The sequence below is a fragment of the Passer domesticus genome, chromosome 7 (assembly GCF_036417665.1).
Source record: "Passer domesticus isolate bPasDom1 chromosome 7, bPasDom1.hap1, whole genome shotgun sequence".
NCBI classification, from domain to species: domain Eukaryota; kingdom Metazoa; phylum Chordata; class Aves; order Passeriformes; family Passeridae; genus Passer; species Passer domesticus.
This window is the reverse complement of record NC_087480.1, coordinates 53,413,470-53,427,146: the sequence shown is the minus strand read 5'-3', so window position 1 is coordinate 53,427,146 and position 13,677 is coordinate 53,413,470. Positions and strand designations below refer to the sequence as shown.

Sequence of the window (13,677 nt, the reverse complement as noted above, 5' to 3'; positions counted from 1 at the left end):
TCAGTTAGAGGAACAGAGTCAGCAGGAGAGGAAAAATGCTCAAGTATAATAAAAAAAACTTCAGCACTTTACCCATTCTATTTATATGGGCCAAGCCTTGAGAGATAAATGGTATTATTATTTCAGTTTGAATAAGATGACAGTGAATATTCTTCTCATTTACAGAGCCTGGCCATGAGGTTTGATGCCTCATTTTATTGAAGGGAGACACTGGACCTAAATGGCGCAGCATGACTTTGTTCCTGCCTGGCTTAACTTCTCAACACCACAGTCAACCAAGGTAACAGTAATACAGATCAGCTCCTTGCACAGCTCTGGCCATGGCTAAGATCAGTGTGTTGGTTTCTGTGATTCTGTGTGAGACAGGTGGATTTGTGAGCTGTTCTGATCAGATCTGGGCTCGTTGATGTTGCTAGCTAATCAATGCAGTTATGGATGCTGTATTGAAAACTCGTACAGGAATGTGGGGCTTGGTGGTTTTTCCAGTTAGCCAAATGGCACTGCTGGGCTGACAGGCTCCTGGAGAATCCAAATGCGTGCTTCATTACATGACTTTTTACTTTCTGCAGTCCCCTGCAGCCACCTTTGAGAAACATGGAGAGCATCTTCCACGGGGAGAGGGCCGCTTTGGCGTGAGCCGCAGGAGACACAACTCTTCCGATGGATTTTTCAATAATGGGCCCCTCCGAACTGCGGGAGGTGAGTAAGGAGGGTCAGAATGCAGCCTGAGAGCAAACATCTTGAAATATTCTACAGAATGAGGAATTCAGCAGAATAGAAACATTTTCCCAAACTGTACCTTTTCAAAGCATCCTGTGAGGAAGTTGTGCTATTCACTTCTCCTCTGCTATGTGCTCAGGCCTTAAGAGGTTTTCATAGTAGCTGTATGTGCATTGTGTAACTTGATTTGTTTTCTGATATAATCACACAGTACTTAATAAGTTCAGCTCAGCAATCCCTTAGTGAGCACTGGCTGAACAACGAGAAAAACAACCTGATATTTCCAGTATTCTGCATACTGTGTTGATTTTTTAATTTGCATCCTTATCTCCTTTTGTTTAGACTGCTGGCATCAGCCGTCCCTTCTCCGCCATGATTCTGTAGATTCTGGTGTTTCTAAAGGAGCTCATGTTGGGCTTTCTGGCAGTCAGCCTGGCTGGCATGGTCCCTCACGGGGCCACGATGGTGTGAGCCAGCGTGGAGGAGGAGGAACTGGAGTTCATCGCCACTGGAATGGCAACTTCCATTCTCGGAAAAGTTCCGCCTTTCAAGAAAAGCTGCCTGTCGAATCCAGGGAAGAGAAGAAGGAAGATAAAGAGCATTTGCAGTTTGAGGAGGAAGATTTTGTAAGTGTGTAGCTTCTCAATAGAAGTGGAAGGTATAAGAAATGGCTTTTCAGATCTTGTTTGCATTAGCATTGATAGGTGGTGAGGATCTAGAATTGCATTCCATTCCATGTTTGAGACACAACAAATTTAAGAAAATTATTCCCGTGCTGATAGGATGCTGGTTGGTACCCAGAGCCCTCAGGACTTGAAGACCTGTTGGATTATGGGGTTTGGGTCATATGTTTTTCTTTCTGCATCTATTTCTTGCTGTCTTGACCAGTGTAATGAGAATATCCTCTGTAAGGTTCTGGTAACTGTGTCCCTTCCCCTAATGCAGTTCCTCTGTCTTCATCTTCAGTGCTAAAGCCTTTGCTGCCTCCTGTAATGAGACGTTCTGGTGATACTGTGTACACTTGTATGTATCATCATCATCATGAGGTTTTTGCTGTCTTATTCAGCATTTGTCTCTGGAAGGCTGTTCACAGCTAAAATTGTTGTGGCAGTTTGATGGCTTCTGCTCAGGAATTTACAAGTCAGAGTGAAATACTTGAATACCCACAGCTGCTTCCGGCCAAAATCTAGAGCCTACACTTAAATTGCCACAGGAGGTAGTTTGATTTAGGCTGCTGGGGTTTTTTCACTGAAGGGCCTGGGAAGTGATTGCATGCTCTTGTTCTGCTGCTGCTGCTTGGAGCAAGAGCCTGCATCACAGAGTGGTTAACAGCTGGAGAGTGGGAATAAAACTTGTGTGTGGATTTCTACTAGCTGATTTCTCAAGAATATTGCAATTCAGGCTTTCTATAAGCCTGTTTTTTTGACTGTCAGAAGTCTGTTGAAATCTAGAAATATTGCAATGATTGCAACTGTGCAATCTCTTGTTGTCTATCTTAGTCTAAATCTTTCTTCCACATACTTCATTCTCCTCTTCAGTGCCTTGATGAGTGCCTTCCCCAACTACATGGCTGTTTGTTCTCTAATTACTTCCCTCATTTTTAAGATGATAATACCACACGCTGGCTAGCAGCAAGCTTTGTTTAGTAACTCCTGTACTGTCTCTGCCATGGTGGAGAAGCTGATGCATGCTGTGGTTCAGTGTGTAGCTGTTAGGCCTGCGTGGCTGACAGCACTTCTCCTGAGAGGTCTGCAAAGCAGGCTGCTTGTAAGAGTGAGCACCCCACTATAAAACTGACCTGTAGCTAAAAATTGAAGCACTTAAACAGAGGATTTTCTAGAGACTGAGGCAGGAATTTATGCTATGGTGTGACATTTTTTCCTTACTCTTATAGAACAGAAATGCCTACTATTTCAGATGCTCACTATTAGAGAGTTATGCTGTCACCATAGTAACTGACATATGAGGAATTCATTAAAAGGAGGAAAAAGAGTGCTGTATTTTGAACTGAGGTTATTTGGGACAGGGGAAGAGGAATAGTTAATCAAGAACACTTGTCATTGAGTGCTTAGATTTTCTTCACTCTGCTTTGAGCTTGGACATGTCTGTAGTTGTTCACCAAGTTGAATTCTGAAACTGAATCTCATGTAAGTGTGCAGAGAGCACTGAGTCTGCATGCACTCTTGTCCTAAAAAGTGGACTCTGAGGTTTGATACAAATTTAAATGTGGCTTTTTCTTTTTTAGTAAATATATTCCTTTACATTATGAATGTAGTATTGCTTTGGGGTGTTTTTTAATTGGCTCACGCATAACTATTGTATTAAAATATTTATGAAATAAGGATAGAGTCTTCATTTACTAATGATGTGGATTCTTCATTTACTAATTATGTGGATTTTATTTTTTGAGCTGCTGGTCAAATACCTAATTTTTTTATACATGTAGTGGTTGGTAGAATCTACTTAATTATAGTAGAAGACTAGAGGAGTTATCCTGGACCCTCTGGTAGTTCCATTGGAAATACAGCAGAAACCAGGGAGAAGGCAAACTTGATTTTCAGATGTCTTGTGGCAAAGCACTCCCTTCCACTTCAGCTGCTGTTAGGAGAAATCTACCCATGCTCTGGGTTCCTGGAAACAAAATGTTAATACTGATTATATTTTTGTTATATGTGATATAACATTATATTCATTTACACTGTCTTTTTACAGCCATCTTTGAATCCAGAAGCTGGAAGACAGAACAACCAGAACAAACCTTTAGGGACACCTTCTGGAGTATGGGGTAGGTAAAGGTCACTGTACACAGTGCTGATGATGGAGCAGAAAGTTGTAACCAGTGTTTAAATGCTGGGTTTTTCACTCAAAAATATTTTAAAAATTTAAGTGAAGCAGACAGTTTGCTGCTTTCTGTCCTTTGCTGTTTTCCTCCCACAGTCTTCCCTAATCTCTTGGCCTTTTTGTCTATTTGAAACTGTGCTTGTCTTGTCACAAAAAAAACAGCCAGTGGCAGTAATGTCACTATTCTGTGTTTGCTTCCTGTCGTGCTGCAGTTACAGTTTCACACAGACATCACTTGAAGGGCAGAGCAGATTGGAGTGAACTAGACATTAGTTCCTGACTTGGGATCTTCATAGTGGAAATACAGCAAAGCTGTCATAGTTCTGTACTTTGAGTTCAGTTGATTTTTTTAAACTCAGAACAGCTTTTGATCCTGATGTACTCTGTGAATCTATGCCTTTAAAAAAAAAAGTGAAACAAGGTACCTGTTCTGGCAGTTAAACACCGATTTGTTAATAACTAGTTGGATTAGTTGGGTTAGATACTGTAAATAGTACAAATGCAAAAGAAACTCAAAACCACTTCTTGCAATACTGTTGGGTTGTATTCTTTTTGCATGTTTGTCAGGTAGCTGTTTTGCTCAAAACCTAATGACAACATTTATGGGGGTTTTAGCTGTTTATACTATTAGTATTTTCTTAATTGTTATGCTCCTGAAAGTGTGTTTGTTTGGCCTAAGAAACATTAACTGTGCTTGTTTGTAAAGGCAGTGTGTCTTTTGAGGTATAGGTTAGGTAAATATTTTTGCTTTGTTAGTGAACTAATAAAGCTGATGCATGGTTGCTCAAAAAAATGCTCATACTTGTTCTGATTTCTGTAGAATGGTGGGAGGCTGTTAACTGATGTCACTGTAGGCTTTTCCTTTCAGCATCCAGGGAGCTGTTGTGTTTAAATTAAAAAATACTGTGTTTAGATATCCACATCCAGTGTCTTCTCTCAGAGCTGAAACAGAAGAGCAGCTGATCTGATCTGATCAGAATCAGATGTGCAGTGTCTAAGATGGAGAGGGAGGAACTGGACCAGTGTACTGAAGCTTTTCTGAAACTGAATATTCGTATTTCAGAATCTCTTGTTCTGTTTTTACAGAAAACCCCCCTAGTGCCAAGCAACCTACCAAGATGCTGGTCATCAAAAAGGTTTCAAAAGAGGATCCTTCCGCCGCCTTCTCAGCTGCATTTACATCACCTGTTTCTCACCTGGCAAACGGCAACAAAGCCACCACCATTGTCCCAAGTGTCTACAAAAATCTGGTTCCTAAACCTGCAGCTCCTCCTTCCAAGGTACAGGGAGTTCCAACCAAATTAGTGAACTGTAGATCAAAGGAGTCAACCCCCCAGCAAGTAGCAGGAGTTGGAATCCAGTAGTTTCTGGGCAGTAGCTTTTACAGTAGAGGTCTATTTGCTACTGAAGTTGTTGTTCTCTGTTACAATGCCTTTTGGGTTTGTCCATAGGGGAGCTGACCTCTGACTACACTGCAGTCTCTTTGAATGGGTGTGTCCTCCTGCATGAGACAAATCCTTATCTTAATAAGACAAAACGAGCACTGCTGGAGAGGTGGAATGTGTGCTGCTATGTGCTTGAACTGTTCACATGACTACCTTGAATAATCTTTATTGGGTTACAATACTTTGATGTGTCCAGAACAATAGAGGCTAAAATCAGATTAGGTTGTAACATCCTGCAATTCAGGTGTAATTTAGTTGAGCCTTAAAAACAATCTGGAAAAGCAGTGGAGTTTGTACTATAGTTCTTTTACTGAAGGAAATACAGTTGTGCTAAAAAAAAAAAAGGGAGTAATTTTTTTTCCTTAGTTCTAGGCTTAGTCTTGCCCATTTTTCAGGAGAATTAACATGTATAGATGCATTCGAAATTTTGAAGAATTAATAGTGAAAGTATTTAAAAAGCTTAAAAAAATGTTAGCTGGGTTATTCTTTAAAGAGATGTCCAAATACTTTGAGTTCTAAATGTATTCATTACTAATGCTGGCTGTGACATTCCAACAAAATCTTCCCTATGGTTGCAGTAGAAAATTCTTACACACTTGAAAGATTAAAGAAGAGACTCACAGCTTCTTTTGTAAGAAGGCAAGTTTAGAGCTTCTTTCCCTTTTGTAAATTTTCGTTAATTAAGGTTAAATTCTATCAGCTACAGAAAAAAATTGTAGTGGTTACAATTATTATCAAATAATCTTGTCTAAACACTTAATTTGACAGCTGATCTACTTCTTAGTGAGATGGGATAAATTGACCCATTAGAAAGGGTGTTTATAAGGAGTTTTTCATTCCACACACAGTTTTCAGTCCATGTATGTTCTTGTTTAGACTAGGTAAACAAAAATGAGAAGGGAGCTCGTGTGGCTTTTATTTTTGCTTTTACAGCTTGATTGATACATGTGTAGATACAGCCTGACCTGGGTTTAGTCTGGATGTTTTTTGTGTTCTTTTAAACAGAAGGCCAGAGATACAGTTTCTGACAGACTGTTAGATTGTCTCTGGCTTCAAAGTAAACAGAATTTTAGTGAACCACAATGCATACAGCTTGTCTGTTACTGGCTGTTGTATGCAAAGATCATTTCTGAGGGCTGAAAGTTAATGCTGTACCAATGTAGAGATTGAGAGATGAAAATGCACTTCTGAAAGTTATGGGAATGTGTGTTGTTACTGCTGGTCATGATATATCCCTTGCATTACAATGTAGAATTTGGGCATAAAAATCTGCTTAGCTAGTGTAGCAGCTTTAGGAGCAGCTACAACAAGTGCAACAGTAATTGCACAGCAAGTTGGTCCTTGCAGCTTGCTGTGCTATTACTGTTGCATTTGTTGTAGCTGCTTCTGAAGCCCATGGACAGAGGTTTTTCATTAATTCAGTCAAGGAGAGCTGCTCTCAAAGCTTTTGCTAACCATGTTCTGAAATTAGAATATGTAGGTTTTGATTCTTCAGATAAAAAGAATACATTATTCAGTGCTTACAGTTGGAATAAAACTGACTATGATCTGAGGGTTCAGCATCCATCAAAATATAGTGGTAGGGCTTTTTTTTTTAGCTTGCTTTACATGTTATCTAGTTCATTTGCATTCCAGATTGTTTATGTGTATTTAAATTAGAGATTATGGCAATATGTAGTGGTACCTGCCTAAGTTCCTTCTAGTGAAGTTTTTACTTTACTGAATCCAGTAGGCCTGAATTACACCTGGATTTATATGTGAAATATTGCAGTATTGATAACAAAGGAAATGTTCTTTGGCTAGTGGAAAAGGTATTAATTTTTAATGTGTAGCCCAAGAGATCAGTCACATTAAGCAGGCTATAAATATGTACTTAGTGATTTAGCTGCTAATTTCTGAGTGTTTACACACTGACATGGTGCTGTGATTACTGTGTGATATTCCTCTGTGGTGGGGATTGCAGTGGGGAAGAATTATCAGCTGATGTCATCAACAGTGCTTTTGTTAATGAATGGTGACCATTAGCAAAACCCAGAGGTGGGTTAGCAGCATATCCTTAGCCAGAAAAGCTGTGTGCATTGATGCCTTCTTAAAGTCACAGCCTTAAAGCAGCTGTGGTAGGATGCATTAGCCTGAAGACTTCTAGAAAGTTATCCAGGAATTGCAGTGCATAAAGTAGTAGAGGAGTCAAAACATTCCTTTCCACAAAGTCAGCAGTATTGGAAAGCTGTCACAGGAAAACTGAATGAAAAATGGTTTTGTTAAGTTGTACCAAGTAGTTCAGAAAGGAAGAGAAGTGATGGCAGTGAGACCAGTGTGTTCTTTCTGGCTGATGGAGATGGCCAATAGCTCACAGTCAGACAATCCATGAAGGTCACACTCAGCCACGCAGGGAAAGCAAGAGGGGTCTGTCTTTGGATCTGTCTGAGCTGCGAGCTGCCCCTTTGTGGAAGCCTGGAGAACAGCACTGGGCAGCTGAGAGTGGGAATGGAACAGTGCAGCCCTGGAGCTGCGGAGAGAAACTTCTTGTCAGAGTCATACTGCACCCTAATTTTAGTACAGGCAATAAATACTGTGCAGATCAGGATATTTCTGAGGTTTGAAGGGGATGTTTTTAATGTGTGTTGTGAATGCCATAGAATCTATTTGATTGTGTGAAATGCTCATTTTTAAGTTAGAGGGAAAGAGTAAAGCTGATGGCCTCCCCATGCAATGCATTTTTTTTTCAAATTCATAGTACACAGTAGACAGTGACAACATACTGAAATAGTGCCTCTGTTCTCATTGCTGGCAGATTGCAAGATCTGTTACATCTCAGATTTAGCTGAATCCCATTTGTGCATGAATTATTTTATGAGTGACTTGAAGCTGGCTTCAGAAGTCCAGTGGGTTAAAGGAACCTGTATGTTTTAATGTTCTGACAGTGTCTTGCTAGTGCTACTTGGTACAAGCTTTTTCTTAGGATTGTTTTTGTAGAGACTCTCTCTTTACAGTGTTTGTCCCTGACTGATAAGAGAGCTTCAAGAGCAACATTCCAAGTAACAAAAACTTATCTTGAAGTCTTTGCTCTTCAGCCAGATGGCCAGTATATTCAAAGGGATACTGCAGAGAGTATCCAGGGCAAAACAGCAAGTGATCCTGCACTGTAATAAATTGGCTGCTTTTGCTTCTTTTTCTTGTTATCATTGCTAAATTGGTGCAATGATGGACACTTTCAGGGCCCTAGGAAATAAATAATTTTCATTCTTACTCTAAACAAAACTATTGCATGATGATCTTCTTCACACAGGGAAACTTCTTGTCAAGTGATTGGAAGCCTTTCATTGGGTGTGCAGTGTTCCTCTAAGAAATATCATTTGAATTGGGATTTCTTTTTATATTTTCTATCTGTGGGTAGCAGTAAGGTGAATTGCATTACCCAGTGGTGATTCCAATTAATGAAGGGCAATGCTGGATTTTCTCTGTGAGCTCTTAATGGTGTTTTACTGAAGGGTGGTGCCCATGAACCAGAATTGTGTGAGATTTGGGGAAAGCAGAAGATGCCAGGGGAAAAACGATGGGTGTTGAAATAAACCTGTTGAGACTGTTGTTGAGAGGGAAGAAGAAAAGGAAATCCATACAACAGCCAGCACAATGTTGCTTATTTATTTCAATACTTGCAAGCAACCCCTTCTCATGCCTTGCCATTTACTGCCCTGTATTTTGTGTTCTCTTCAATACAGCCAAGCCCATGGAAAGCCAACAGAAGTGAACATAAACCAGGCTCACTGTCCTCCACCCGCGACTCTGCCTTTACCAGTCCAGTGTCTGTAACCAAACCAGCGGTACTGGCAAGTGGCTCAGTCCTCACCTCTCCCAAAGAGGTAAGGGTTGGGCTTGGGAACAGGGTGGGAGCTTTTGCACTATCACCTACTGGAGCATAAACATGATAGGGCCTCTCTGCCTGTGGGACCTACCTTTGCACCCTTGAGGGATGACTCACTTGTACATTCTTAGCACATTCTGCTGCATCAGTGATACACTAGAAGAAATAAAAATGGGGTTTATCTGGTTGTAAAGCCATTGGTGTTTGTTCAACTGTATTAGAATTTCCTTCCAGGAAAAAAAAAAAGTACTAATGCTTTAAATGGTGTTGTGTAACAAGACATGCGTCAGCTTGGTGTTATGGGAGTGCAGATACCAAGAGCTGATGTGAATAGGTAGGCAAATTGATTCCCATGATGTTTTTCAGTATAGGAAAGGAAGGGGAAGGAAGGTGATCTGCCTAATTTCCTTTCTCTGGAACAACAGCAGAAGCAGTCGGAGCTGAGGGGGCTGAAGGAGTTTAACATGTGTACATATGATATTTCAGCTATGGTTTCTTTTTAATTTTGACATTGGAAGGAGGTAATCTGCTGAGATGGAAATTGACTTGCCCCTAGTTTTGGTCTGAAGTATAGAGAGAACCTTGAAATACAAATCTCTTAATATTTCAGCAATAACTGTGACAGAGCATAAGAAAAAAAAGAACAGAAATAGTACAGACTGTGATAAGTTCCTGGCCAATGCAGCTGCTCTTTGCAGGTTCAACTTGATGATCTTGGAAGTATTTTCCAACCTTAATGATTTTGTGATTCTGTAAATGATGATTCACAACATCTGAAATTAGCTTGTTTTAACTGTAGAATTGGGGGATTTTTCTAGTTGTGCACTTGTCTTGTTCTGTTATAGGCATTATTTCTAAAATAAGGCCTTGTCATCTTTATGATTTTCTGTTTTGCAGGCTTTACTTTGCTGCAACCTGCACTTTTCTGCCTTAGCCAGAGCTGTGTACAAGTCATTAAAGGCAATAGTTAATACACAGGCACCTGTCACTTTGACAGATAGATCTTGCACTCTGTTTCTTTCCCTTACCTTGCTTTTGTCTCTGTTTAGACCAAGTTCTTTGTGCTGCTGACAGCTTTCCTTTTGTGTAATGCACAGCACAGTATGGACAGTGTAAATATGTAAACTTAAATGGGCTTTCACCTCAGCAGACAGGAGAGAGGCATTCACATTTTAGCATACAAGAGTAATGCAAGTGTTTCCTTTACCTGCCCCCAAGGAGATCTTCTGTTGAACTCCAGTCAGTGAAGATGTTGGGTACCAACCTGAGAGCTAAACATAAAAAGCTTAAAAATTACTTCCATCTAAACTTGACACTTATAATACATTTTTCTTTGAATCTGTTGGACATTTAGATTATGAAGACACAGGTCTGTGACCAGCAGATAGTACTGGCTGTCCAGGACTACTACACATAGTCTCTGGCTTTTTGTTTCTCAAAGGGGGCTAATGCACCTCCTTCAGAAGTGGTAAAAATAGCACCTTTATTCATAAGAGACCACAGTGTGTTGAAAACTAAAAGGGTGCCAAGCAGCACTGGCCCTGTCCCCACAAGCCAGTCTAAGACAGCCAAACTTACAAAACAGCCTGAGTTCTTGAAATGAATTCAGGATTACTTTTCTGGAAGAGTAGCCGTCCATGTTACACAGACATCAGAACAAATCTGAGGTGTTGCATAGTGCTCTCGTTCATAAAAATCCAAAAAAAAGCAACACCAAAACACTGAGATGCCTTGATGTTTCAGTCAAAGGGCTAAGCTTACTTTAGAAGAGATGCCAGTTTACTATTTTAGTGCTAAGAAGAATATTTTGTAAAATATAACCCCTCTACAGAAAGTTATGCATAAAACCAGAATTGAGGTGAAATTCAGTCCCTTTCAGAAATCTGTTGTTACTAAACGTTAGCTGTAACTGTCTTCTCCTGATGTGTAGAAATTTTTAGTACCTCAATAGTTTATTAGAGATTAAAACAGCCACTGGCAAAGACTTCAAGTTGAGTATTTCAGATTACCACAAGACATCTAATTTTAGTCTCCTTTGTTCATTGTTACCTTCTGTCACTGCAGTCAGACTAATAGTTACGTTGAGAGCTTAATTTCACTCGTGTTGGCTTTTTATCCTGATAGTTGCAGTCACTCATTAGGTCTGTTACAACTGCTGATTTGTTTCTTACTTTGTTGAATTAGACAAAATCTGGAAGGTCTGCCTGAGAAATTCCTTCCAAGCTGCACTTACTTCCTTGCAGGCATTATTTCACACCAGTGTTTCACATTCAACAGCCATAAGCAGCCGTTGCTGCCTTGTTTTTGGTCTAATTCCATTGATCTTTGCTCAGAGCACTGAGTGTGATAAAAATTTTTGGCACAGGAGATTCATTTTGAAGAGCCTGAATTTGCAATCTTCGCCCGCAGCTTAAAAAAAGTGTGTGGGGAGAAATACACTACAAACTTGAGGAAATTTTACTGGTTTAATCTTGATTTTTTTAAAAATTAAAGCATGTACATGAAGAAAAAGTAGTTTTGCATGCAAGATTCTGGTGCCAGTTACCCATAATAATGATTAAATTCCTCATTGTTTTAGAGTAGCCAAACATGAACTCCAGCAGGAGGTTAAGATACTGGGAACTTTCCCATAACATGTTTTTAGATTCCTTTTGTGTGCCCAGTCAAAACATGGAACAGATAAAATTGAAAGCTCACCTTGGTTAGCAGTGCTCCTATTGCAGGATCATGGCCAGATCCTGCCAGTGGGCCTGGTTCACAAACTCGAGATTAAGCAAGCTTAAACCTTGTGGAAGAGCACAGGAGGTTTCCCTGTGTTCCTGCATTGAGCTGAGCAGATTTCCCACAGGCTCCAGGGCTCTCCGTGTCTGGCTCCACGCTGAACCATCTGGGCTGAGTGTACAGAGCCAGCAGCTGGCAGCATTCTCTCCAGGGGAGGATTCCAAGGCTGTGGCTGCCTGTTCTGCACCCGGTTGTGGTTAGTTAAGGATGTGACCACTCCCTGAAAGGAGATTACCTCCCCATAGCTTAATTTCAGGGTAGAGTCTGTCAGGATGACTTAAAATGCAAATTTGAACTGAGTCTTAATTTGCTTAATGTGCTAATTTTTGTAGGGCAGGAGTTCTGCGTGAAGCTTTTGCCCTAATTCTCTGTTGTAGGCACCAGCTTGCCTGAGAGAGTTACATTACAAAGGAACAAAATAAACATATTCATGGCCATGTGAATTGACTGCTAGGGTAAGAAAAGAAATTGAGTTGATAGTAATAGATGGGAGAAGTGAATGTGCAACACACATTAGTATTTTGAAGAGAATTTGGCATTCGGTTGGGATTTTTTGAGGGGTTAAGAGCCACCCAAGGAACTGATGAGTGTTGGAAAGGTGTAAGCACAGCCACTGAGGAGGCCTCGGGTTTGCAGCAGTGCAGTTTGATGTCTGTGTTCTCCTTCCCTGTGCAGAGTCCTTCCAGCACCACCCCTCCCATCGAGATCTGCTCCTCACGCCTGACGAAGCTGATGCGCCGGACCACTGATAAAAAGAGCGAATTCCTGAAGGCACTGAAGGATGATAGAAATGGGGAGATAACAGAAAACAGGGAATGTGACAAGCTGGATGATGTAAGATCGCTGTCCTTGCTGTGTATACAGTCATTACTGTTGCAGGAGTTGGGGCTGAAAAAGCCCTGAGCAGTGTATGTAATTCAGGCTCTGGAAGAGGAAAGGAATGACTCCCACTGGTCTGGCACATGTGCCAGTGGAAATAGTGCAGTGATGGAGGGAGATGTGTAGCACAGTGAAATGCAAGTGGGAAGTAATAAATGAGGTGGAAGGGAAGGTCACAGATGTTGAAGGAAATCTAGATTTTTTGCAAGGATTCTCTAAGGGGAGAGGAACAGTATCATATTTTAACATGAAGTTGCTTTCCAACTTCCCTGTCAAACTGCTTTCACAGAAAAGTAGAATTTTGTGCTTGTGAAAGGTGCAGGAATGTGGCTTGAGCCTCAGAGGCTCAGACCAGACCCCCAAATGCATAGATCTGTGCCTTAATGTGTATTTAAAGTATGTCCTTAGGAGCATTTAATTCTCACAGTTTTCTTGCTGTCACTCTGAGCTGCCGGTGATGGCTTTGCAATGCCAGCACTCGCTCCCTTGGCACAGCAGCACAGGCCACCAAATGTCCTTCGTCCTGTGTTGTCCTGTCACAGCCAGGTACATGTTACTGCAGCTTCTGTAAAAAACACTGGCTCAAGGTGAAAGGCTTGGCTGGACTTTCAAAGGCAGAAGCTTGAACTTGGAACTGTGCTGTTGGCACGGTCTGTGCAAGCACACTTTGATGGTTTTATTTTTCTTTAGATGGAGAGCAACAGCACACCAGAACCAAAGGAAAACTGGGAGGAGAACTGCCATCAGAATGGCCTTTCTCTCCCTTTGCCGGAGGAGGGGGAAAACCTCTCCCATTCATTGGAAGCAGAACACAGGTGAGTAAATGGCAGAATAAAGTGTGTGGAATAAAGGAGGGTGAATCCTTGGGCGGTGTGAGGAGAAGGAAACAATTTTGATGAAAACTCTATTTTTGGGAAGCAGCAGTAGCTGTGTTTGTACAGGGAAGGAGGTGTGTGGGCCTTGTGACTAGTGCTGGAGTGGGTGGGGTCTTATTGAAAGTAAAACAAGACACCAATGACAGATGAGCCAAGGCTTTACCAAGGTCTGTAATTAAATTCCAGTGCTTCTTTAATGCCACATCCCCATGTGTTAATAATGCTGCCTAGAGATATTTATCTGTCCACAGTGGGAGTCAGCATGAACCAA

General features: G+C 41.0%; 1 protein-coding gene across 2 annotated transcripts in view; it reads left to right on the top strand.

Annotated features, from left to right (window-relative positions):
• GPBP1L1 (GC-rich promoter binding protein 1 like 1) overlaps window positions 1-13,677 on the top strand; it is a 31,430-nt gene that overhangs the window by 15,940 nt on the left and 1,813 nt on the right. For both annotated transcript variants that reach the window (XM_064428727.1, XM_064428728.1), the window contains exons 3-10: window positions 166-280; window positions 570-699; window positions 1,063-1,346; window positions 3,433-3,505; window positions 4,648-4,841; window positions 8,729-8,869; window positions 12,328-12,486; window positions 13,222-13,346. In XM_064428727.1, the coding sequence (XP_064284797.1) occupies window positions 221-280; window positions 570-699; window positions 1,063-1,346; window positions 3,433-3,505; window positions 4,648-4,841; window positions 8,729-8,869; window positions 12,328-12,486; window positions 13,222-13,346 (1,166 nt within the window). In that variant the 5' untranslated portion in view covers window positions 166-220. The remainder of the gene's footprint in view (window positions 1-165; window positions 281-569; window positions 700-1,062; window positions 1,347-3,432; window positions 3,506-4,647; window positions 4,842-8,728; window positions 8,870-12,327; window positions 12,487-13,221; window positions 13,347-13,677) is intronic.